The sequence below is a fragment of the Choloepus didactylus genome, chromosome 19 (assembly GCF_015220235.1).
Source record: "Choloepus didactylus isolate mChoDid1 chromosome 19, mChoDid1.pri, whole genome shotgun sequence".
In the NCBI taxonomy this organism is placed as follows: domain Eukaryota; kingdom Metazoa; phylum Chordata; class Mammalia; order Pilosa; family Megalonychidae; genus Choloepus; species Choloepus didactylus.
The window spans coordinates 18,801,674-18,825,200 of record NC_051325.1 but is presented as its reverse complement, the minus strand read 5'-3'; the positions used below and the strand labels follow the sequence as shown (position 1 = coordinate 18,825,200).

Here is a 23,527-nt window from a genome sequence, read left to right as displayed (position 1 = left end):
AATTGATTGTTTCTTTTTTTTTTTTTTTTTTTTTTTAATTCAGTTTTATTGAAATATATTCACAAACCATACAGTCATCCATGGTATACAATCAACTGTTCACAGTATGATCATATAGTTATGCGTTCATCACCACAATCTATTTCTGAACATTTTCCTTACATCAGAAAGAATCAGAATAAGAATAAAAAATAAAAGTGAAAAGAGAATACCCAAGCCATCCCCCCATCCCACCCTATTTGTCATTTAGTTTTTACTCCCATTTTTCTACTGATTTTTTTTCAATTTTTTAACTTTGTTTATCAAAAAATTAAAAACAAACAGGCAAACAACAACCAAAAAAAACCCCACAACATTTCAAACAAAGCAATGGATTAAGGAAAACAAATAACCTAAAATAACTACTTTGCTTCCAATATGTTCCTACCATACCCCAAGAAAATTAACAACCCCTAAGAAAACAAAGGAATAAGAGAAAAAAAAAACCTAAAATAACTCTATTGCTTCCAACTTGATCTTACTATATCCAAGAAAGTTTACAAACCATAATCATTCCTGAGCATTCCCATAACATTGAAATTACCCTCCATAGTTTATCTGTTCTTATTAGATTATCATTCCCCCTCCACTAATTGGTATCTCTAGGTCCCCTACATTCTACAGTATAAAACATTGTACATTTTTCACAGAATTCACATTAGTGGTAACATACAATATCTCTCTTTTTGTGCCTGGCTTATTTTGCTCAGCATTATGTCTTTTTTTTTTTTTTTTTTTTTTTAATCTTCATTTTATTGAGATATATTCGTATACCACACAGTCATACAAAACAAATCGTACTTTCGATTGTTCACAGTACCATTACATAGTTGTACATTCATCACCCAAATCAATCCCTGACACCTTCATTAGCACACACACAAGAATAACAAGAATAATAATTAGAGTGAAAAAGAGCAATTGAAGTAAAAAAGAACACTGGGTACCTTTGTCTGTTTGTTTCCTTCCCCTATTTTTCTACTCATCCATCCATAACTAGACAAAGTGGACTGTGGTCCTTATGGCTTTCCCAATCCCCTTGTCACCCCTCATAAGCTACATTTTTATACAACTGTCTTCGAGATTCATGGGTTCTGGGTTGTAGTTTGATAGTTTCAGGTATCCACCACCAGCTACCCCAATTCTTTAGAACCTAAAAAGGGTTGTCTAAAGTGTGCGTAAGAGTGCCCACCAGAGTGACCTCTCGGCTCCTTTTGGATTCTCTCTGCCACTGAAGCTTATTTCATTTCCTTTCACATCCCCCTTTTGGTCAAGAAGATGTTCTCCGTCCCACAATGCCGGGTCTACATTCCTCCCCGGGAGTCATATTCCACGTTGCCAGGGAGATTCACTCCCCTGGGTGTCTGATCCCACGTAGGGGGGAGGGCAGTGATTTCACCTTTCAAGTTGGCTTAGCTAGAGAGACAGGGCCACATCTGAGCAACAAAGAGGCATTCGGGAGGAGGCTCTTAGGCACAACCATAGGGAGGCCTAGCCTCTCCTTTGCAGCAACCGTCTTCCCAATGGTAAAACCTGTGGTAGAGGGCTCAACCCATCAAACCACCAGTCCCCTATGTCTGTGGTCATGTTAGCATCCATCGAGGTGGGGTAGGCGAATACCCCTGCATTCTCCACAGGCTCCTCAAGGGGGCACTACATCTTTTTTTTTTTCCTTTTTTTTTTTTTTTTTAACTTTCCCTTCTTTTTTAAATCAACTGTATGAAAAAAAGTTAAAAAGAAAACAAACATACAATAAAAGAACATTTCAAAGAGACCATAACAAGGGAGTAAGAAAAAGACAACTAACCTAAGATAACTGCTTAACTTCCAACATGTTCCTACTTTACCCCAAGAAAGTTACCTAATATAGCAACATTTCTGTGAACTTGCTCCTACTATATCAATCAGAAATTCACAGACCATAGTCATTCCTGGGCATCCCCAGAACGTTAAATAGCTTATCTGTTCTTCTTGGATTATTGTTCCCCCCTCCTTAATTGCTCTCTATTGCTAGTTCCCCTACATTCTACATTATAAGCCATTTGTTTTACATTTTTCAAAGTTCACATTAGCGGTAGCATATAATATTTCTCTTTTTGTGCCTGGCTTATTTCGCTTAGCATTATGTCTTCAAGGTTCATCCATGTTGTCATATGTTTCACGAGATCGTTCCTTCTTACTGCTGCGTAGTATTCCATCGTGTGTATATACCACATTTTATTTATCCACTCATCTGTTGAAGGGCATTTGGGTTGTTTCCATCTTTTGACAATTGTGAATAGTGCTGCTATGAACATTGGCGTGCAGATATCTGTTCGTGTCACTGCTTTCCGATCTTCCGGGTATATACCGAGAAGTGCAATCGCTGGATCGAATGGTAACTCTATATCTAGTTTTCTAAGGAACTGCCAGACTGACTTCCAGAGTGGCTGAACCATTATACAGTCCCACCAACAGTGAATAAGAGTCCCAATTTCTCCACATCCCCTCCAGCATTTGTAGTTTCCTGTTTGTTTAATGGCAGCCATTCTAACCGGTGTTAGATGGTATCTCATTGTGGTCTTAATTTGCATCTCTCTAATAGCTAGTGAAGCTGAACATTTTTTCATGTGTTTCTTGGCCATTTGTATTTCCTCTTCAGAGAACTGTCTTTTCATATCTTTTGCCCATTTTATAATTGGGCTGTCTGTACTATTGTCATTGAGTTGTAGGATTTCTTTATATATGCAAGATATCAGTCTTTTGTCAGATACATGGTTTCCAAAAATTTTTTCCCATTGAGTTGGCTGCCTCTTCACCTTTTTGAGAAATTCCTTTGAGGTGCAGAAACTTCTAAGCTTGAGGAGTTCCCATTTATCTATTTTCTCTTTTGTTGCTTGTGCTTTGGGTGTAAAGTCTAGGAAGTGGCCGCCTAATACAAGGTCTTGAAGATGTTTTCCTACATTATCTTCTAGGAGTTTTATGGTACTTTCTTTTATATTGAGATCTTTGGTCCATTTTGAGCTAATTTTTGTGTAGGGGGTGAGGTAGGGGTCCTCTTTCATTCTTTTGGATATGGATATCCAACTCTCCCAGACCCATTTGTTGAAAAGACCATTATGACTCAGTTCAGTGACTTTGGGGGCCTTATCAAAGATCAGTCGGCCATAGATCTGAGGGTCTATCTCCGAATTCTCAATTCGATTCCATTGATCTATATGTCTATCTTTGTGCCAGTACCATGCTGTTTTGGCAACTGTGGCTTTATAATAAGCTTCAAAGTCAGGGAGTGTAAGTCCTCCCACTTCGTTTTTCTTTTTTAGAGTGTCTTTAGCAATTCGAGGCATCTTCCCTTTCCAAATAAATTTGATAACTAGCTTTTCCAAGTCTGCAAAGTAGGTTGTTGGAATTTTGATTGGGATTGCATTGAATCTGTAGATGAGTTTGGGTAGAATTGACATCTTAATGACATTTAGTCTTCCTATCCATGAACATGGAATATTTTTCCATCTTTTAAGGTCCCCTTCTATTTCTTTTAGTAGAGTTATGTAGTTTTCTTTGTATAGGTCTTTTACATCTTTGGATAAGTTTATTCCTAGGTACTTGATTTTTTTAGTTGCTATTGAAAATGGTATCTTTTTCCTGAGTGTCTCTTCAGTTTGTTCATTTCTAGCATATAGAAACATTACGGACTTATGTGCATTAACCTTGTATCCCGCTACTTTGCTAAATTTGTTTATTAGCTCTAGTAGCTGTATCGTCGATTTCTCAGGGTTTTCTAGATATAAGATCATATCATCTGCAAACAATGACAGTTTTACTTCTTCTTTTCCAATTTGGATGCCTTTTATTTCTTTGTCTTGCCGGATTGCCCTGGCTACCACTTCCAGCACAATGTTGAATAACAGTGGTGACCACGGGCATCCTTGTCTTGTTCCTGATCTTAGAGGGAAGGCTTTCAGTCTCTCACCATTGAGTACTATGCTGGCTGTGGGTTTTTCATATATGCTCTTTATCATGTTGAGGAAGTTTCCCTCAATTCCTACCTTTTGAAGTGTTTTTATCAAAAAACGGATGTTGGATTTTGTCAAATGCTTTTTCAGCATCTATTGAGATGATCAATTGATTTTTCCCTTTTGACTTGTTAATGTGTTGTAATACATTGATTTTCTTATGTTGAACCATCCTTGCATGCCTGGAATAAACCCCACTTGGTCATGGTGTATGATTTTTTAAATGTGTCTTTGGATTCGATTTGCAAGTATTTTGTTGAGGATTTTTGCATCTATATTCATTAGGGAGATTGGCCGGTAGTTTTCCTTTTTTGTAACATCTTTGCCTGGTTTTGGTATTAGATTGATGTTAGCTTCATAAAATGAGTTAGGTAGAGTTCCATTTTCTTCAATGTTTTGAAAGAGTTTGAGTAAGATTGGTGTCAGTTCTTTCTGGAAAGTTTGGTAGAATTCCCCTGTGAAGCCATCTGGCCCTGGGCATTTATTTGTGGGAAGCTTTTTGATGACTGATTGGATCTCTTTGCTTGTGATGGGTTGGTTGAGGTCTTCTATTTCTTCTCTGGTCAGTCTAGGTTGTTCATATGTTTCCAGGAAATTGTCCATTTCCTCTACATTATCCAGTTTGTTGCCATACAGTTGTTCATACTATCCTCTTATAATTTTTTTAATTTCTTCAGGATCTGCAGTTATGTCCCCTTTTTCATTCATTATTTTGTTTATATGGGTCTTCTCTCTTTTTGATTTTGTCAGTCTAGCTAGGGGCTTGTCAATCTTGTTGATCTTCTCAAAGAACCAACTTTTGGTGATATTTATCCTCTCTATTGTTTTTTTGTTCTCTATGTCATTTATTTCTGCTTTAATCCTTGTTATTTCTTTTCTTGTACTTGGTTTAGGATTGGTTTGCTGTTCATTTTCTAGCTTCTTCAGTTGATCCATTAGTTCTTTGATTTTGGCTCTTTCTTCCTTTTTAATATATGCGTTTAGTGCTATAAATTTCCCCCTTAGCACTGCTTTTGCTGCATCCCATAGGTTTTGGTATGTTGTGTTCTCATTTTCATTCGTCTCTATATATTTAGCAATTTCTCTTGCTATTTCTTCTTTAACCCACTGATTGTTTAGGAGTGTGTTGTTTAACCTCCAGGTATTTGTGAATTTTCTAAGTTTCTGATGGTTATTGACTTCTAATTGTATTCCATTGTGGTCAGAGAATGTGCTTTGAATAATTTCAATCTTTTTAAATTTATTGAGGCTTGTTTTATGTCCCAGAATATGATCTATTCTGAAGAAAGTTCCATGAGCACTAGAAAAGTATGTGTATCCTGGTGATTTGGGATGTAATGTCCTGTATATGTCTGTTAAATCTAATTCATTTATCAGATTGTTTAGGTTTTCAATTTCCTTATTGGTCTTCTGTCTGGTTGATCTATCTATAGGAGAGAGTGATGTGTTGAAGTCTCCCACAATTATTGTGGAAACATCAATTGCTTCCTTTAGTTTTGCCAGTGTTTCTCTCATGTATTTTGTGGCACCTTGGTTGGGTGCATAGACATTTACGATTGTTATTTCTTCTTGCTGAATTGCCCCTTTTATTAGTACGTAGTGGCCTTCTTTGTCTCTCAAAACATCCCTGCATTTGAAGTCTATTTTATCTGAGATTAATATTGCTACACCTGCTTTCTTTTGGCTGTAGCTTGCATGAAATATTTTTTTCCATCCTTTCTCTTTCAGTTTCTTTGTGTCCCTGTGTCTAAGATGAGTCTCTTGTATGCAACATATTGATGGTTCATTTTTTTGGATCCATTCTGCGAATCTATATCTTTTAATTGGGGAGTTTAATCCATTTACATTCAACGTTATAACCGTGAAGGCATTTCTTGAATCAGCCATCTTATCCTTTGGTTTATGTTTGTCATAATTTTTCCCCTCTGTCTATTAATATCCTTTATTGTGCCCATACCGAATCTCTTTAGTACTGAACCTTTCTCCAAGTCTGTCTGTCCTTTCTTTGTTTCTCTGTCTGTAGGGCTCCCTTGAGTATCTCCAGTAGGGCAGGTCTCTTGTTAGCAAATTCTCTCAGCATTTGTTTGTCTGTGAAAAATTTAAGCTCTCCCTCAAATTTGAAGGAGAGCTTTGCTGGATAAAGTATTCTTGGCTGGAAATTTTTCTCACTCAGAATTTTAAATATATCGTGCCACTGCCTTCTTGCCTCCATGGTGGCTGCTGGGTAGTCACTACTTAGTCTTATGCTGTTTCCTTTGTATGTGGTGAATTGCTTTTCTCTTGCTGCTTTCAGAACTTGCTCCTTCTCTTCTGTGTTTGACAGTGTGATCAGTATATGTCTCGGAGTGTGTTTATTTGGATTTATTCTATTTGGAGTTCGCTGAGCATTTATGATTTGTGTATTTATGTTGTTTAGAAGATTTGGGAAGTTTTCCCCAACAATTTCTTTGAATACTCTTCCTAGACCTTTACCCTTTTCTTCCCCTTCTGGGACACCAATGAGTCTTATATTTGGACGTTTCATATTATCTATCATATCCCTGAGGTCCATTTTGATTTTTTCAATTTTTTTCCCCATTCTTTCTTTTATGTTTTCATTTTCCATTCTGTCATCTTCCAGGTCACTGATTCGTTGTTCAACTTCCTCTAGTCTTGTACTATGAGTGTCCAGAATCTTTTTAATTTGGTCAACAGTTTCTTTAATTTCCATAAGATCATCCATTTTTTTATTTAGTCTTGCAATGTCTTCTTTATGCTCTTCTAGGGTCTTCTTGATTTCCTTTATCTCCCGTACTATGGTCTCATTGTTCATCTTTAGTTCTTTGAGTAGCTGCTCTAGGTGCTGTGTCTCTTCTGGTCTTTTGGTTTGGGTGCTTGGGCTTGGGTTATCCATATCGTCTGGTTTTTTCATATGCCTTATAATTTTCTGTTGTTTTTGGCCTCGTGGCATTTGCTGAACTTGATAGGGTTCTTTTAGGATTTGTAGACCAATTGAAGTCCTTATCTCTAATTTCTCAGATCTACAGCTTCGTGGAGTACACTTTCTCTAACTAACCAGCAGGTGGCGTCCACGAGCCACTTGTTCTCCACAAGCCAGTTCTCCCCTGCTTAGCCTTTTTGGTGAGTGGGGGAGTGAGTCTTGTGGGGTCCAATTGGTGTACCAAGCTTGCGTGTGTAGTTGGTGTTGCCTGCCCTGTATATGGGGCGTGTTTCTGGGCAGTCAGGGAGGGGGATGGCTCTAACAATCAAATCTCCCTGGTGATCCTAGAGTTTTAAAGCTGCTGCAATAGTCTAATCCTTCAGTTCAGTCCTGCCACAGTTTGTCTCTGCCACTGACCCACCAGTCCTTGGTATTGGCGTATGGCTCCTGAGACTTGCAAGTGGGCCTCTCTTCCAGGCCGTGCACCCCGGGTCCTCTGTTGAGGGATGACTGTGCTATGTCACAGGTGAGTGCCGTCCCCCCAGGGCAGTTCTGGGCTGGTGGGCTGTGTAGGGAGGCTCCCAGTCTGCTGAAATGATGGCTGAATGGGGCTTTGTTAATTCACACTGCTCTACTTTCCCAACTCTGGGGCTATCAGCTGAGGTTGCAGGGAAGGCTAATGTCCACGCCCAGTTTTGTGGTGTGTGCCTGTTATTTGAAGCACTTCCGTCACACTGGGTTGTCTGGGGCAGTTCTGGGCTATGGGGCTGGCGATGGGCAGGAGTGTTTCCTGTCCACCAGGATGATGGCTGTGGGCGGACACCCCCCTTTTCTTGGGAAGTTGTGGTGTTTAGTGAATTTTCTCAGCCACTGTATTATTGCGTTTTGTCTCAGAGCTCTCCTAGTTCTGCTCTTGACTTGACCTGCCCAAATAGTAAGTCTTTGAAGCTTTCTGTATTGGGCTTCTTAGAGTAATTGTTTTAGAAAAAGAAAAAAGGATTAAAAAAAAAAAAAAACGGGCCCTCCTCGGAGATCTAATGGGTTATTGAAATGCTAAGAGACAAAGCAACCAGGGCCATTAAGGAAAGGTCCACAGGGCAGAGAGATCAGATTTTCTTCGGGATTTGCATATGCGCCTCAGGGCCCTTCCCCTTTCTATGTTCACCAGAACTCCAAAAATCCTCCGCTTTTATTTTGGAGTTTTTCGTGTTGTTTTTTTTCTATGCCTGTCTCCTTTCTGCTGGGCTGGCTGCTCTCAGATTCTCTGGTGTCTGGTCTCAGTCTATCTATGGTTGGAGTCTGTATCAGTAGAATGAGTTTCTGATAAGAGCAGCCACTGCAGTTCTCCCTTCTCCTTCCCGGAGCTGACAGCCCCTCCTCCCCCGGGACTGAGCCTGGCAGGGAGGGGCGCGGGTCCCCTGGCCGCAAAAACTTACAGATTTCGCTGATCTCAGCAGTTCCACGTTTTCATGAGTGTTGTATGAAGTATGCCCAAAGTCAGATTGCTCTGTGGTGTCCAGTCCACGCAGTTCCTGGCTTTCTACCTACTTTCCTGGAGGAGTAACTAAAACATACAGCTCACCAGTCTGCCATCTTGCCCCGCCCCTGATTGTTTCTTAAAATATAATAAAAATATGCTTAGAAAATATGTATGGAAAACATTGACCTATGTGCAGAAAAAAAGTCAGCCTTTATTTTGTAACGCTTTCAGGTGGTAATTCAATATCCCCTCAACTGAACTTCAAGTATTCTGTTTCAGGTCAAAGATTGGTGGTGCTTATCATATAAATTGGCCAATATGATTTACTAACAGTACCTTTAGTGCCTGGTTGTCTGGTTTGTATCTCTAGAAAAGAAAATCAATTTAATTCCATGCATTGGTTTTCTACTTAAAATTCATGCAATTTGAATATGATTGACAGGCACTGGCATCATTATGCAGTCTGTTAGATGGACCGATTATGCTTATGAATATGGGAGTGGAGTGAATGAAAGCAATGTGTAATTGATTCTACACTTGGCCTGACTGTTCATTAACAGTTTCAATGTAGCAGAGTCGCTTCCCAAATGAAAAACGATGAGAGCAACCTATATGGGCTCTCTCATTTGTTTTAAAATTCATTATGCTAATATTTTTCACAGAATGTTTTTGCTGCATTTGTTTTGCCAAGGATAAGTCTGATTGAATCTTTCTAAATAATTCTATTGCTTTCAATATTTATTTGGCATTTCAGTTACACATTTTTCAATTTACACTTTTTTTTCAAAGAAAGCCTTCTATCCTACCATCCTTTTCTATATAGTTCAGACTAATTTCCCAGGATAAAAGGGGGAGGGGGAGTGCAAGGTGGTGGTTACAGCTTCAAAACAAAACGGATGATTTATAGACTGATTCATTTCAGAAATAGATGAGCAAAAACAGGTTCCATTTGTCTGGCTTCACTTTAGACTGATGAAGCACCAAAGGGCCTGCCATCTCATTTTCCATACCTCTTCGAGGGGTTGCATTTGAAATGTTGATTAAATGTACAAATTGCATTGCTGTTTTCTCTGCCTTTCTGAGTGGTGTAAGAAAGGGCTTCAAGTACATGGATGCTGGTTTTCTTGCTTGCATGTGGAGCTGGACACTTTAGGGAAATATAATTGCTTTTACTGCTCACAGGGAGAAATGATGCTGAATCTGTAAGTCATTCCTGCACTTTCCTTTGCTCACAAGTTCCTACCATAGTATCAAAAGAAAAAAGCAGCAGCAGAACTAGTGCTGGCCAGGTGATTCTATCTTGGATCTACAATTATACCTTTATTTACAAATTAAATTGTGTTTACAAATAATAAATATATTGATGTCATATTCCAATCTTTGTCTAGCTCTGATTTTTACTAAATCAGCTGTTGAGTTAAGATAAGAGGTCTGAGAACTCCATACTGGTAATAGAATTAATCACTTCAGCCTTTCCTAAGGTATCTTATTTATCTTCTAGAAGACTTTGTATTCAGTACATGTGCTAACCAAAATGAAACCCCAGGTGTTCGGGGAGTACTGCATTGTGGCAGTTTTAAAAGATGTCCACAAATTCTTTGCTACTCTTCCAATCAAAAGTTAGGGTCTCTGTCCCTCCACTTGAAGCAGGGTGGGCTTTTGTGACAGCTGCAATCAATAGTGTACAGTGAAGGTGAGACTGTGTGACTCCCAAAGGTAGGTTATAAAAAGCAGCACAGCTTTCTGCTACTGGCTCATTTGCTCTTGGATCCCAGAGCCAACGTTAAGCAATCTGACTGCTCTGAGGCGGCCATGCTGGTAGGAAGCCCAAACTAGCCCACAAGGAGAGGCTCTGAGGCTACATGGAGAGAGAGAGGTATCCATCCAGCCCTTAGTTGCTTCAGCTTCCCACTTCTCCAGCTCCAGCCACTGGCAGATTGCAGCCTTAAGAGAGATCCTAAGTCAGACGGCCCAGCCAAGCCCTTTCAGAATTTTTGACTCACCAAAACCAGAAGATAGAATAAAACAGTTATTGTTGTGTTGAGCCACCGTGTTTTGGGATAATTTGTTGCACAGCAATAGCTAACCAGAATCTACATGTATTCAAAGTCTGAGGCTAGAAAAGTGGGATTCATGATAAACTACCAAAATGTGTGTGTGTATATATACAGATGTATACCATTTCCTTTAAGAAGTAGTCACTTTGAGAAAAGTCTATTCAGAATCAGATTGCCATTGTGATACTCTGTCTCCCCCCATTAGTATGTGACTTTAGACATATTATTCTGCCTCTCTGGGTCCCTTCAGTAAGGAGGAATGGATTAAATTATCTTTTAATCATTGTTCTTTTCATTTAGAGTCCCTCTGTAAGGTGTGTAGGACTCAGTTTCCATATTAAAATTATAGTATATCTTTAGTGTTAGGTATTAGCCACATAGAAGAAAAAATGCCCTTTGTAATGTCTGCCACTTAAACCCTAAATTTAGCTGAAAATAATTGTTTTACATAAGGAGATTATTGAGAGCAGCAAAATACAGGAAAGATATATCTAACGGAATCATTCCATGAAATTCCTTGGAATCATATTTTTAAATTTTCTTTACGAGTGTTTTCATATGTGCACTGATATAAGATCATCTTTGTAAAGCACGTTAGCAATCTTTATCTGTTGTAGGGAAATGGTAGATGGGATCCAGGAACATGAATTAAATAAACCATATATACTTTATTTTAATGCTTCATTTAACTTTTGAATAGGTAATGACATTCACATAATTCAAACATGAAGAATATATGTAAAATATAAATAGTGAAATGTCTCTTTCCCATCTTTGCAGTTTCCATAGCTCTATCTGTCGGTAGCCACTATTATTAGTTTCTTGTTTATCCTTTCAGAAATGTTTTATGCATGCATTAGCTAAAAGAAACAAGTATTATTTCATACATACGTGATTTTTACACTAATGGTAGCATGCTAAACATACTTTTATACATTCTTTTTTTTATCACTTAGTATCCTATCTTGGATATCTTTCCAAATCCATACATGAAGACCTTCCTTGTCCTTTTTACAGCAGCATGAAATTCCATTGTATAAATGTACCATAATTGATTTAACTAGTCTCCCATTGATGGACATTTAGGTTGTTTCCAATCTGCATATAATATAATATGTTGCTATGAATGACCTGTGTAAATCCATTTTGCATATGACTAAGTATAGTATCTATAGGATACATTCCTAGAGAAAGAACTACTGTATCAAAAGGTTTCTACATTTGTAATTTTGATACATACAATTAAATCACTCTCTCTGGCAACTGGGCCAATTTGTACTTCATGGTTTATGTGTGTCTTGGAACCTTGAATCATGACTGATGCTCATTCAGCTGGACAAGAATGAATTAGACCACTTAGAATCCATAGCTCAATTACTGATAGGCATGTGAAGAATGAATTGTGTTCGAGAACTGTAAAATATCTTTGAGGCCATCTTACTCAGCTCCTTCTTTTAGTTCTGAAGACTGAAGCCTAGTGAAGTGAGTAACTTGCCCAAGGTCACACAACTGATTAGTGACATATCTGGGATTTTGGACTTTTAATCGGATCTTAGCAGTCTAGCTAAGCCTAGGATCTTTCCACACCAGAGCAAGGATGATAACTGTCTTTCATTCCTGCCTGTGTGCTAAGGACTCTTCAGGATCATCTGTTTCTAATGTTTCTGTTGCTGTTGCTCCTGGTGATGGCTACCGTTTCTTAAGCCTCCCTATGCTCCAGGCTTGGTATAAAACACTTTTATTTACATTATCTTATTGATACCAAGAAATCCACAAATCCACATGCAAGATAAAGAATTTTCTATGGATTGAATGCATGTGTCTCACACTATATGTGCACTATGCAGATGCTATTGCTTAATGTAAATACAAAGCATCATGGAAGTCATAAATACCTGTTTTTCTCATGATGTCAGGCAATGGATTTTGCAACTACTATAGTGAAAATGTATTCTCTTAACAATTTTGATATTAAAAAAGCATCCTTGTACTCAGAAGGTTTCTGAACCACTGTGCCATGTTTAAGGCTTCCTTTAATTGCCTGGATGACACTCTGTACACCATCTGTCTCCTTCCATTACAAGGATAAATATTAGTGATGCCACACAACACAGAAAAGACTGCAGAGATGATCTGAGCAGTTATCTATGTTACAGACAAGGAAACTGAGGCCAGGACAAGTGAAATGATGGCTCCGTCTGGGGTACTCAGCAAGCCAAAGTTAGAGCTGGTAGAGGAGGCATGTTCCTGACTGAATTTTATAACAGAAAAAGAGGAACTCTGTGGACTACTTATAGGTACTTTGGGCAATTAAAATAATGAAGGAAATTTCCTTTAGAGTCTCACATTGATTCACCTCTAGCTTTGTCAACCTGAGAGGTCATCGTGTTGGTCGATAAAAACACTTGATCTTGGATGCTGTAAATTTAGTATAGAGCATAAAATACAGTGATCAATATTCTGATGTTGAAGAGACTTGTTTATTGGTGGTTTGTCTTTAAGACTTTCTTTAAATGAAATGGAAAACTGAATAAGTGCAAGGAAAATTTTTGCCTAAATTCTATTTAAGTTATATGGACAATTATGTCTAAGGGAAAACAAAAGTAAAGTTTTCTGTTTATTATGTTGCTATTTCCTGTCCTTACATGCTACTCTTTCTTCTTCCCATTAATGCCGCTGAATCTTCTCTTTACTTTGTTCAAATAGATACATCCTTTGTGACTCCACATAAAAGCCACTTATTTTTGACCTTCTCCCTCCATATAATAGGGAAACCGTGGGCATATCCTGATGCTTCTTTATGTATTAAGTGTTTGATATACAGAGGCAATGGGGAAGGAGGAATTTAAAAAAAACAACAACAAAAAAAAACAAACAGAAACACATACTTTACCTTCAACAATGAGAATGAGGATGGGAAAACTACCCTGGAACAACATTTCTCAAATGTTAGTTTGTGGAAACTTGGTCCCGTGAGATACTAAGATTTCAAATGGTCAAATATATTTAGGAAACAGAGCATTCTGTTTCCCCCTCTTGGAGACTCACATTTCTTCTTAGCATACTAAATACCCAGAGAATTCCTGCACTAAGGTAACTGATTTGATTTAATTTCAAAATCCAAGTGATTCCCAAATTTAATTGATGTTTAAACCCATATCAAACCCACTCTGGGAAATGCAGCCCTGTAGAATCCTATGCTGGCTCTCTCCAGCTTTTCTCCTGTTTGAATTCATTACGGGATTTAGACTATCATAGCTGGGTACAAAACAACAAGTAGCTACACTGGTGGGAGGGAGACTGTGGGGGAAGCACAGGGAGTAAAACTAAGCACACTCTCCCTTCACGTATCCCAGCATCCATTTCAAGATTGAAACTAATATTAAAATATTCATTAAAAATTCATTACAAGGGTACAGGACATATATTACTTGTTCTTCTTATTACAAAAACTGATGTCACTGTGGGCTCTTTTTCTTATTTTCCCCCTACATACCGTAGCAGTTCTCACTTTAAAGCCAGGTTTACATGTAAAATAACATCTGCATGAACTCACTGGTGAAGGTTTTCTGCCTGTTTTGATTGGAAGATATCATATCATCTTTAATATTATCTGACAAGAGTTTAAATACTGTTTTAAATATAATAGATGAAACCAACTGTCTTAGTTTCCCAGCTGTTAAAACAAATACTATACAATGGTTTGGCTTAACAACAGGAATTTATTGACTCACAGTTTCAGAGACTAGAAGACTTGCTTCCTCCTGGGGCCGGTATCTTCCGACTGGCCAGCAAACTTTGGGGTTCCCTGGCTTTTCTGTCACTTGGCAATGCACACATCGGCATCTTCTCCTATCTCTTCTGAGTCCTGTTGATTTCCAGCTTCTGGCTGCTCCCCCCATGGCTTTCTCCGTCTATGTCCAATTTCACTTGCTTATAAAGACTTCAGCCAGATTGGATTAAGGCCCACCTTCATTCAGTTTAGGCGCCTTAAGTAGTAACAACTTCATGGTTCTATTTACAAATATGTTCACACTTACAGGACAGGAGTTGAAACCTGAGCATGCCTTTTGTGGGGGAAAATGATTCATTCCCCCAAACCAACATTGCGTTGTTTGTTTTAAACATCAAATAGTCTCGACAGCGTGCCTGCCGGTGTCACCGGTCTGTCTTTTACGTCAACAGTGTTTGAACAGAACAGACCTGGGGACTCTCCCTCTACCCTCTTCAGCCTCAAGCACCCTCCAACTGCCTCTCCAGTTGCAACCTCTGGGACCATCTTCTGGGTCAGCCCCTATTTCCAGGAACAGTTAACACTGTTTTTTTTTTGATTAGCTCCTCATTGTCCACCAACCATGAGCTCCCAGATCTGTCAGAATTGTTCCACCCATGTGGAGGCTTCTGTTAACCGCCTGGTCAACTGGCATTTGCAGGCCTCCTGTACCTTCCTCTCTCTGGGCTTCTATTTTGACCACGAGGAGGTAGCCCTAAAGGGCATGGACCACTTCTTCTGCAGTTTGGCGAGGGTGAAGCACAAGGGCACTGAGCCTCTCAAAGACGCAAAACCAGCGCAGGAGAGACGCCGTCTTCCAGGACATGCAGAAGCTGTCCCAAGATGAGTGGGGTAATACCCTGGAAGCCATGGAGGCTGCCCTGGTCTGAACCAGGCCCTTTTGGATCTGAATGCTTTGGTTTCTGCCAACACAGACCCTCATCTCTGTGACTTCCTGGAGAACCATTTCCTAGATGAGGAGGTGAAACTCTTCCAGAAGATGAGTGACCAACCTCCACAGGCTGGCTGCCCACAGGCCGGGCTGGGCGAGTATCTCTACAAAAGGCTCACCTTCAAGCACCACTAGGAGCCTCCGGAGCCCAGAGACCTTTGGGGGACCCTCTGCATTCCCCTGGCATCCAGGCTACTGCCTGAGTTCCTCCCTCCAGTCAGGAGGCATCTTTTTAACCAGTCACCTTGCCACCCTCTAACAAGCCCCGAACCAAGTGTAAACAATAAAGCTTTTTACAGCAGGAAAAAAAAAAAGTCTCAACATTTAAGATGCAACCAGCAAACTTTTCTCCTTAGTGATTTATTTGTTGTTACTCAAATTGTAAGTGCAATTTTAAAAATGTGCCACTGTTCATATCTTTTTAGTGTTCTCTTATTCTTTTGTCATTTTTGATATCGATATTAAGTGGTACCTCTTCAGCCAAAGCAAATAATTTTGCTTTATTATAATAATCCAATAATGTTAGTCCAAATTAGTCTCTTTGATCAAAGTTGATTAGTTGTGACTTACATCAATGAAATAGGCCAATAATCCAGATTCAAAGATAAGATTGTGAAGCAGGAAGTATAAGGCATTTTCAAATGATTTGGATTATAATTTGAATTATTTTTTTCATCTTTCATGACTTAAAGTTAGGGTTAGTCCTATTTAATTATGTTTCTAAATTTAAGAGTTTATGCATGTGTATGTTTGGAAAGAATACTTGATAGTGCTTTTGATAGGAAAAAAAATCAAACACAGCTAGAGGTTGAAAAGCATAGACTGCTTTTTAAAAATTGTAACATAATGTAAAGTAGATTTATTACTAAGGACTATTATCTGTTAGCATAGCTCATATATGTGAAGATTGGTAGGTTGCATTTTAAAATTGGTAGGCGTGTTTTAAAATTATTCCCCTTGAGATCATTACTGATCATGATAAATTCCCTTGGCATATTTTCAGAAACTTGTCCTTATTTATTGTGCACGATGCCTGAAAGTATTGTGTTATTTACAATAAAGTGACACCTGGCATCAGCTCTTCTCTGCGGTGTCAATTCAGAATACTCATTTTGTAGGTCATTATTTCTGTTTATTCCCCACAGAGGATTTGTCTTTTTCCAGGGTGCCAGTTATGCACATCTCATATTATAATCTATCTCACTTGGATCTGACCAATAATGATGGAACAATTTACTGTTGGGGGATTCCTTTTCACAATTATCAACTTTCTGGGAAATCAACTACTTCAGGAGACTGTGCTATCAAAAAATCTTTAACCAGAGAAGTATTTGCATCATCAATATTTCTTAGCTTGCACCTCTCTGAGGTCCAACACAAATATCTAAAATAAATAAAGCACCAATTATGTGAAAAATGAAAAATGCTCTGCTGACCCTATTTTTCCTTCCTTTTCGCATTTACAGATGTCATCCACACTGTAGGGCCGATAGCCAGAGGTCATATTAGTGGGTCCCACAAGGAAGACCTTGCAAATTGCTATAAATCATCTCTGAAGCTGGTGAAAGAAAATAACATCCGATCAGTTGTAAGTACTTTCTTGTTCCTTATTTCTCATTCTTTGTCAGACTCTATGCTTTGTAAATCAATCTTGTCCCAGAAGAGGTAAAGACACATTTCATAACTCTGAAAATGAACTTTCAGGATCTTAGTCATATAGTCTGTTGGTTATCAAAACCTTACTCTTTGTGTACCCCAAATGTCTACTTAGTGGCTCATGATGTTTCAGGATTTAAAACTGTAGAATCCGAGAATTGGAGTCTTCTTAACTACTTTCTTCTCTGTGTTTTGCCATTATCTTTTGAATAAAGTAAAAGTGATGGTGGTAGCCAACAGATTTAAAGAAGGAAAATAGCAAGTGTTTTGAGTTTATTATATCATGCATTTAATTGTATATTGACAGTATGTTTGTTCATGTTTAGAATTCAGTTTAATCTTTACATGCATGAGTGTACATATATATTCATAAATGGATCATTTGCTGAAAATCACTGTGTGTTTGTTTTAACTTCAAAATTGTTATTCTTTTAAATTTATTTTGCTCTTCCTAAACTAATACTCTGTAGCTGGGCATGCCCCATCCATTCTAAGTTTTATCAGTTTAGACAGAGAGAGTTCAGAAAATATGGATCTAATCTATTTCCTAACCAGTGAGCTGAGATGAAAGGAATGTTCCCTTAGCTGGATTTGGAGGTATTTATTCACCTGTTTCTCTTTTGTGACATGCCCTGTCTTCATTACATCTCAGTTACACCAGGAAACTACAACTGTGAGAAAAATATGTGTAAATACCCAATAGTAAGTTAATTTGCCCAGGGTCCCTTGGTTCTCTTAACATAGATTATAACCTTGCTGAAATTTGGGTCAGGAAGATGGTTAAATGCTTGACTTCTTAGCAGGCTGAATGGCTCAGCTTTGCTTGAGAGTTCACAAAAGTGGTGGTTTTATTATTTGCATGAAGGAACATTGAATGTCAGACATATTTAGATAACCCTGGATGGTTGCTGTACTTTTCATGCATGGTTATAATTATGAAGTGCCATTTTCAATGCTGCACTGGTGAGTTTTCTTGAAATACAAAAAAAAAAAAAAAAAAAAAAAAAACTTTTTGAAGGCTAATTATGCAGCCCTTTAAATCTTTGCATAATATTAATGGAGCTGGATATTTTGTTTCACTCTTTGATTTTTAAAAATAAGTCAATGTGTAAAACCCTAGTCTGTCTGAAAGGAGAAAGCTGAAGTTCAAAGAGAAAAGAGCAAAGTAAACTATTAATCCAGTTTGTTAATTCTGTTCTCTATAGGAAAACAAGGGAAAATCAAAACAGGTGTGCACATTCAGGGATAATTAAAATTTTGTCAATATGCCTATGGATTTAAAAAAAAGCAAGGAGCTGAGGTTCCTGGGGAAAAAAAATGGATATGTGTAGAAGTTTTCAAGTTGGCTAATATGGATCTTGAGAGCTGATGAAAATTTGTTAATGAGTTCACTGGCATCCATGGCAATTTATTTTAAAAAGCCAAAAAAAAAAAAAAAAACACAAAAAACAAGAGGCTAGCCCCCTAGAATCCATGAAAAGCCAATACCCATCCTTTCAGTAGGAAAAAGAAACATCCCTAATTATGATCATCTTAAAACAATCATGTCTGTTGTCATGATAGTTGTTTCCATTAGGTAAGGAGTGGAGGAATTACAGAGTTAAATTAACTCATCAGATGGCCTGGAATACTCTAGTCTAGCCTTGGGATTGAAATTAGGTCTGTCTTTGCTTTTGAAGGATCAATTGCATATTACCTGAATCAAATTAGCAAGTGGTTCTAAACTGAATTCATTCCAGTGTTAGTAAATGAAAATGGAGACAAGAACTATCTGCAAAATGTGAAGCAAAATGCCCTGCTAAATTAATTGCCATATTCTTGCATGGCTGGCTGGAGTTGCCACCAAATGACTTGATTCTTATTCTTTAAATGAAATCATTTTTCTTTCTTTTCTCCAGTACTGATAAAATGTTATCAAATCCTGATTATTTCAAGGGGGGGAGAGGTTGGCAATTCTTCAAAACTTGATTATGACCAGATATTATCCTTTATATTCTTGACTTATCACAACAGAGGGGTGGAGAAGGTTGATGTAAAAGGCTTGGCTATTGAGATGGAAAGTAAACTTCACTTGAGCTCATTTATATATGTCAAGGAAAACTTCTCATAAGCTCTTCTACTAGAATGGTTTAGTGTTTGCGCAGAATCACTGTGTGACCATGGGCAAGTCATGCCAATATTTTGTTGTTTCATATTCCACATGCAAAGAGTCAGTAAATTAGTACCATAATCTCCGACCTGTCTAGCTCATGAGGCTATTGTGGGGATCAGCTGAGATAAAGAATATAAGATAATGGGGAAATGTAGTTCTCAATAAAGTATTTGACAGTATTACTTCAAGTATGTTTTCACATTTATTTTATGCTTTGTCAGTTTAGGAGATTGAGATAATTTTTGCTTTGATATCTATTTTGAAAACCATATATGTAGAGATTTACCCTAATGTTCCTTGATGTTTTTAACCCCAAATAAATTACTATAAGTATCTAGTTAGTATGCCATGTTTCTTTAAGTGATAAAAGCTATTAACTGTTAAAATCATTTTTCCTCATCATTAATATTATCTTTGCTATTATTATCAGCTCATTTCTCTATTGACAATATTTAACCCACAGCCTAGCTCCCAGAGTTTTATTGCTCAGTAGATGCATTGAATTAAATTAAATTGAATTATATTAACTACATTAAATGCTGTAACTGTATTAAATTTGTAATCTAATTTTTAACTTTTCAAAAAAAAAAGAAACCTCTCATTATTATGGATCCTCTACCTGTGTGTTGTTTGGCGACAAAACTACAAAAATGAATAAGGAGTGTGTAGACAAGCTAGGGTAACAGATATGTGAGGCAATATGGAAAATACCACATTGGGTATATATTACTCTATCGTATTATATTAATAGCTTTCATCACTTAAAGAAACATGGCATACAAACTGGATACTTACAGTAATTTATTTGGGGGTTAAAAACATCAAGGAACATTAGGGTAAAGCTCTAGATGTATAGTTTTCAAAATAGAAAATGCTGCAGTAACAAATGATTTCAAAATGTCAGTTTATTTCTCACTCATGTTCATATTCACTGTGTGCCCTAAAAAGGGTCTGCTCCACAGTGTTTCAAGGACCCTGGCTTATGACATCCCTTCATCTTGTAACTCTCTTATCTGGACTCACAATCTCCTCAATCATAGAACAGAGACTTTTCAAAATCCTGCATGAGGTTTTAACTGTCAGTCTAGAAGTGAGCCACATCATTTCTGCTCCTATTTCATTGGCCAGAACTATTCACGTAGTTCTGTCTGCCTGCAAGGAGGCTAGGAGAGATCCAGGAACGAATGAAATATTTGATGAACACCATTTTCTGGCAAAGTCTAGTCAAAGACTTTAGGATTATAGCAGGGAGGGTCAAAATATCTGCTTTAGTCTAAGTTTTTTCCAAAGGACTAGATGCTTCACATTTTTGATGGAAGTAAACAAATTGTATGACCATATATTCATTTAATAAATATTAGCAAGACCTACTTTATATCAAGAAAATTTTAGGTGTTTTCTAAATCCTGAAGAGATAATGCTCAACTTGAAAGACAGAATTTGCCTCAATCTCCTAAACTAGAGTATTATGTAGTTTTTCTCATTGCCTTTAAATGTCTTTCCACTGATGCTTGAAATTTCATAATAAATGACTAATTTATGAGTTTTGGGCATTGTTCTTTGTCTGCAGTTTTTCTTTAAAATGCAAATATTCATGAGATTACTAGATAATTAATTTCCTAATATCTTAATATGAAAGAATTTATCAAATTATTTTTTTTCCTTTGGCAAAATAAATTAGAGAATGATAAAAGTACTAAGTACCTCTACCTGGGGGAGGACAGGCATTAGGAGAGAGGTCTGAAGGGAGGTTAATAGAAACAGAAAACAGAGTAGAGTACAAATAAATTCCACTTAACAGTTTTGCAAATGGGAAACTTTTAAACAGAAAAGAGGAAAAAGTAATTAATAGTCACACATAATTTTCTAAAAATAAGGCAGTAATTTGGGTGTTGACCATGTTGTGGATAAAATATTTCACTATGAACAAATCATATTTCTTTTATTAATCTGGAGGAGAAAAAATCCTCAAATTTCTATCCTCTATTCCATTTTTTTGTGACTATTTTTAATACATACCCATGTTTGCTTTAGATTGTGAAAGAATAAAAGTAAATTAATCAATGACTATAATGGCTTATTTTACAGTGGCATTTCTCTTCTGTGAATAATTAGTTAGTGCAGCCTTATTAATGCTGGGGAATGTTTAAACTTAGCATTTCAATCATGATTCCCCTTCCAACCTTAACCATAAAGAGACTCAAATGAAAAATCTGACCAATCTTTCATGCTTCCTAGACCTCGTTTGTGCAAAGACCTAATTCTTTTTAATTTATCTAAAATATAATTTCGTTACCTCCAACCATGAGTTCCCCTTGAGCAAAATTCAAATATATGCAAATTTACTTTTGTATACATTCTTGACAACCTTGAGAATGTTGATCCCAATATGGGCAAAATGCTAAGCATAATTAGAAAAAGAATGAACTGGAAATAGGAATAAGAAAAAAAACCTTTAAAAGGAAAGTCTAGGAGGGTGCAGATTTTCTCAGTAGAACTTCTGGAAAGATAAAGATAGATGTCAAAAAAATAAACCAGGTCCTAGAACCACAGTACTCGAGCACAAGTAACCTGAGAAATTAGTTGAATTATTTGGATTTCTGGGACAATGATGTGTCCTGAAAAAACCAAAAGGATATTGTACATTGGGTTGGAGGACTACACACGTATACAATGTCCTTTGGAACATATATTACCTGAAACTTACAAATGATCATTGTGTATATTGGTAAAAGTCTTGGTGAAACTTCAGGGGTAAAGACAGGGAGGGCAAATTTCTATTGTGCAAGGGCTGGTAAAAGAAAATTAATAAAACTGTATCCATTATGTTAGTACAGAGTATAGCAGTACAGAGGATGATATTGATGTTGCTCCCATATCAGGCTGTCTTTATTCTTTTGTTTAAGTGATCATAGATATATTTTATAGGGCATTTTATAAGTTGCTCTTGACCTCTGTTTCTCTCTTCCACAATAAGATCTTAAATTCCTCAATGGCAAATTCTACTGCCAGGTTCATTTTAGGATCCTTATCTATACCATTCAGAAAGGATCACAATATTTTTTTTTCTGCCAGCCAGTTAAAAGGCATAGATTCATATTTGTCAATGATATTAAGCATTCAAGAAAACTCTTTCTAAATGACGGACTAGAGTGTATCCTGTTTGACATTCTTTGAGCATGAGCTTGAAATCAGAAAATAGATGTTTCCACTAAATAATGATTATAATGTGAATATAAACCAGATATTACTGGGTTAGAAATTATTTTCCCATGAAGTATAAGTAATAATTTACATGTGAATTTGGTGGTTTTATGTGACTATGGGCAGACTGAAAGATGGGTGTTTGTGTACTTGCTGTGCCCTGCTGTAATTTCCACATCAGTGTCATGGGAGATGATTTATTGAATGGAATAAAATTATAAATCTTCACTGGTAAGAACCTCCCATTGCCAATAGAGATGCTTCAAAGCTAGATGATGTTCTTCCCATGAATCGTATGTCTCGAGAAGTAATACCTTCTAATGGAAAAGATGACAGACCTACAACTTCTGTGCTACCCCTAGGCATTGTGACAATAAGTGATTTTGGAATCCTGCATTTATTTGTTTCACTGTAGTGTAGGTTTTCATTTTAAGGCGTAGTCAAGTGAACCTTATTTTCTTCTACAAGTTTCCTTCTGAGAGGGTTGCCATGGCAATGAATTCTCAGCCTGAAATTCTTAAATGCTGGTTTTATTTCATTATCTGAGTTTCCATTACAGACCACATCGATCAATAGATGCCCTTCGTCAAGAAGACTTACGCAGCCTTATAAAGCTGACCCTTTAAATTTGTTACCTCTGTCCTTCTGCCTAACTTGATGTCCTGGTTTCCTTCTTTTCCAGAGCCAATGGTTTGATCTTCTTTTCCTTTTTCTTTTTAAAGCAACGTCTAGTCTTGGTTCTCAGCTGTCTCATTTATAAAGGTTGATGTCTTAGTCATTCCTAGTTGGGGTTCCAACAGCTGTGTGACTATCGGTACTATTAATAAATAACAAGGACAAAAGCATTTTTTACATTTTGCAAAATTGCATTACTATTTTCCACCTCATTTGATGTTTAAATTCTCCAGCCATCTGCTTGTGTTGTTTTGATTTATTTAAAAAAAAATGAAATCAAGACTTCTTCTTGGCCTTTCTTTCCTACGCTCACCCTTTGTAAGATCTCCTCACGGGTGTAGGTGGTACAGAATTTGTCTGTACGTAACACTTTCATCAGGTTATTACTGAGAGTGGCAAGTGACCAAAGTGAGATGGCAGGGATGTATGGAATGGTGGTAAATTAAAAAATTATGCCCAGTAGAATCCTGAAGATGATTGTATAACAATGTAGATTATAAGGGGTGACAGTGTGATTGTGAAAACCTTGTGGATCACAATCCCTTTATCTAGTGTATGGATGGATAAGTAGAAAAATGGGGACAAAACTAAATGAAAAATAGGGTGGGATGGGGGCGGATGATTTGGG

The 23,527-nt window shown here is 37.3% G+C and overlaps 1 protein-coding gene across 6 annotated transcripts in view; it reads left to right on the top strand.

The window, feature by feature from the left end:
* Positions 1–23,527, top strand: part of MACROD2 (mono-ADP ribosylhydrolase 2) — a 2,227,780-nt gene that overhangs the window by 1,358,690 nt on the left and 845,563 nt on the right. For all 6 annotated transcript variants that reach the window (XM_037811787.1, XM_037811788.1, XM_037811785.1 and 3 more), the window contains one exon: positions 16,679–16,800. In XM_037811787.1, coding sequence (XP_037667715.1) covers positions 16,679–16,800 — 122 coding nt within the window. The remainder of the gene's footprint in view (positions 1–16,678; positions 16,801–23,527) is intronic.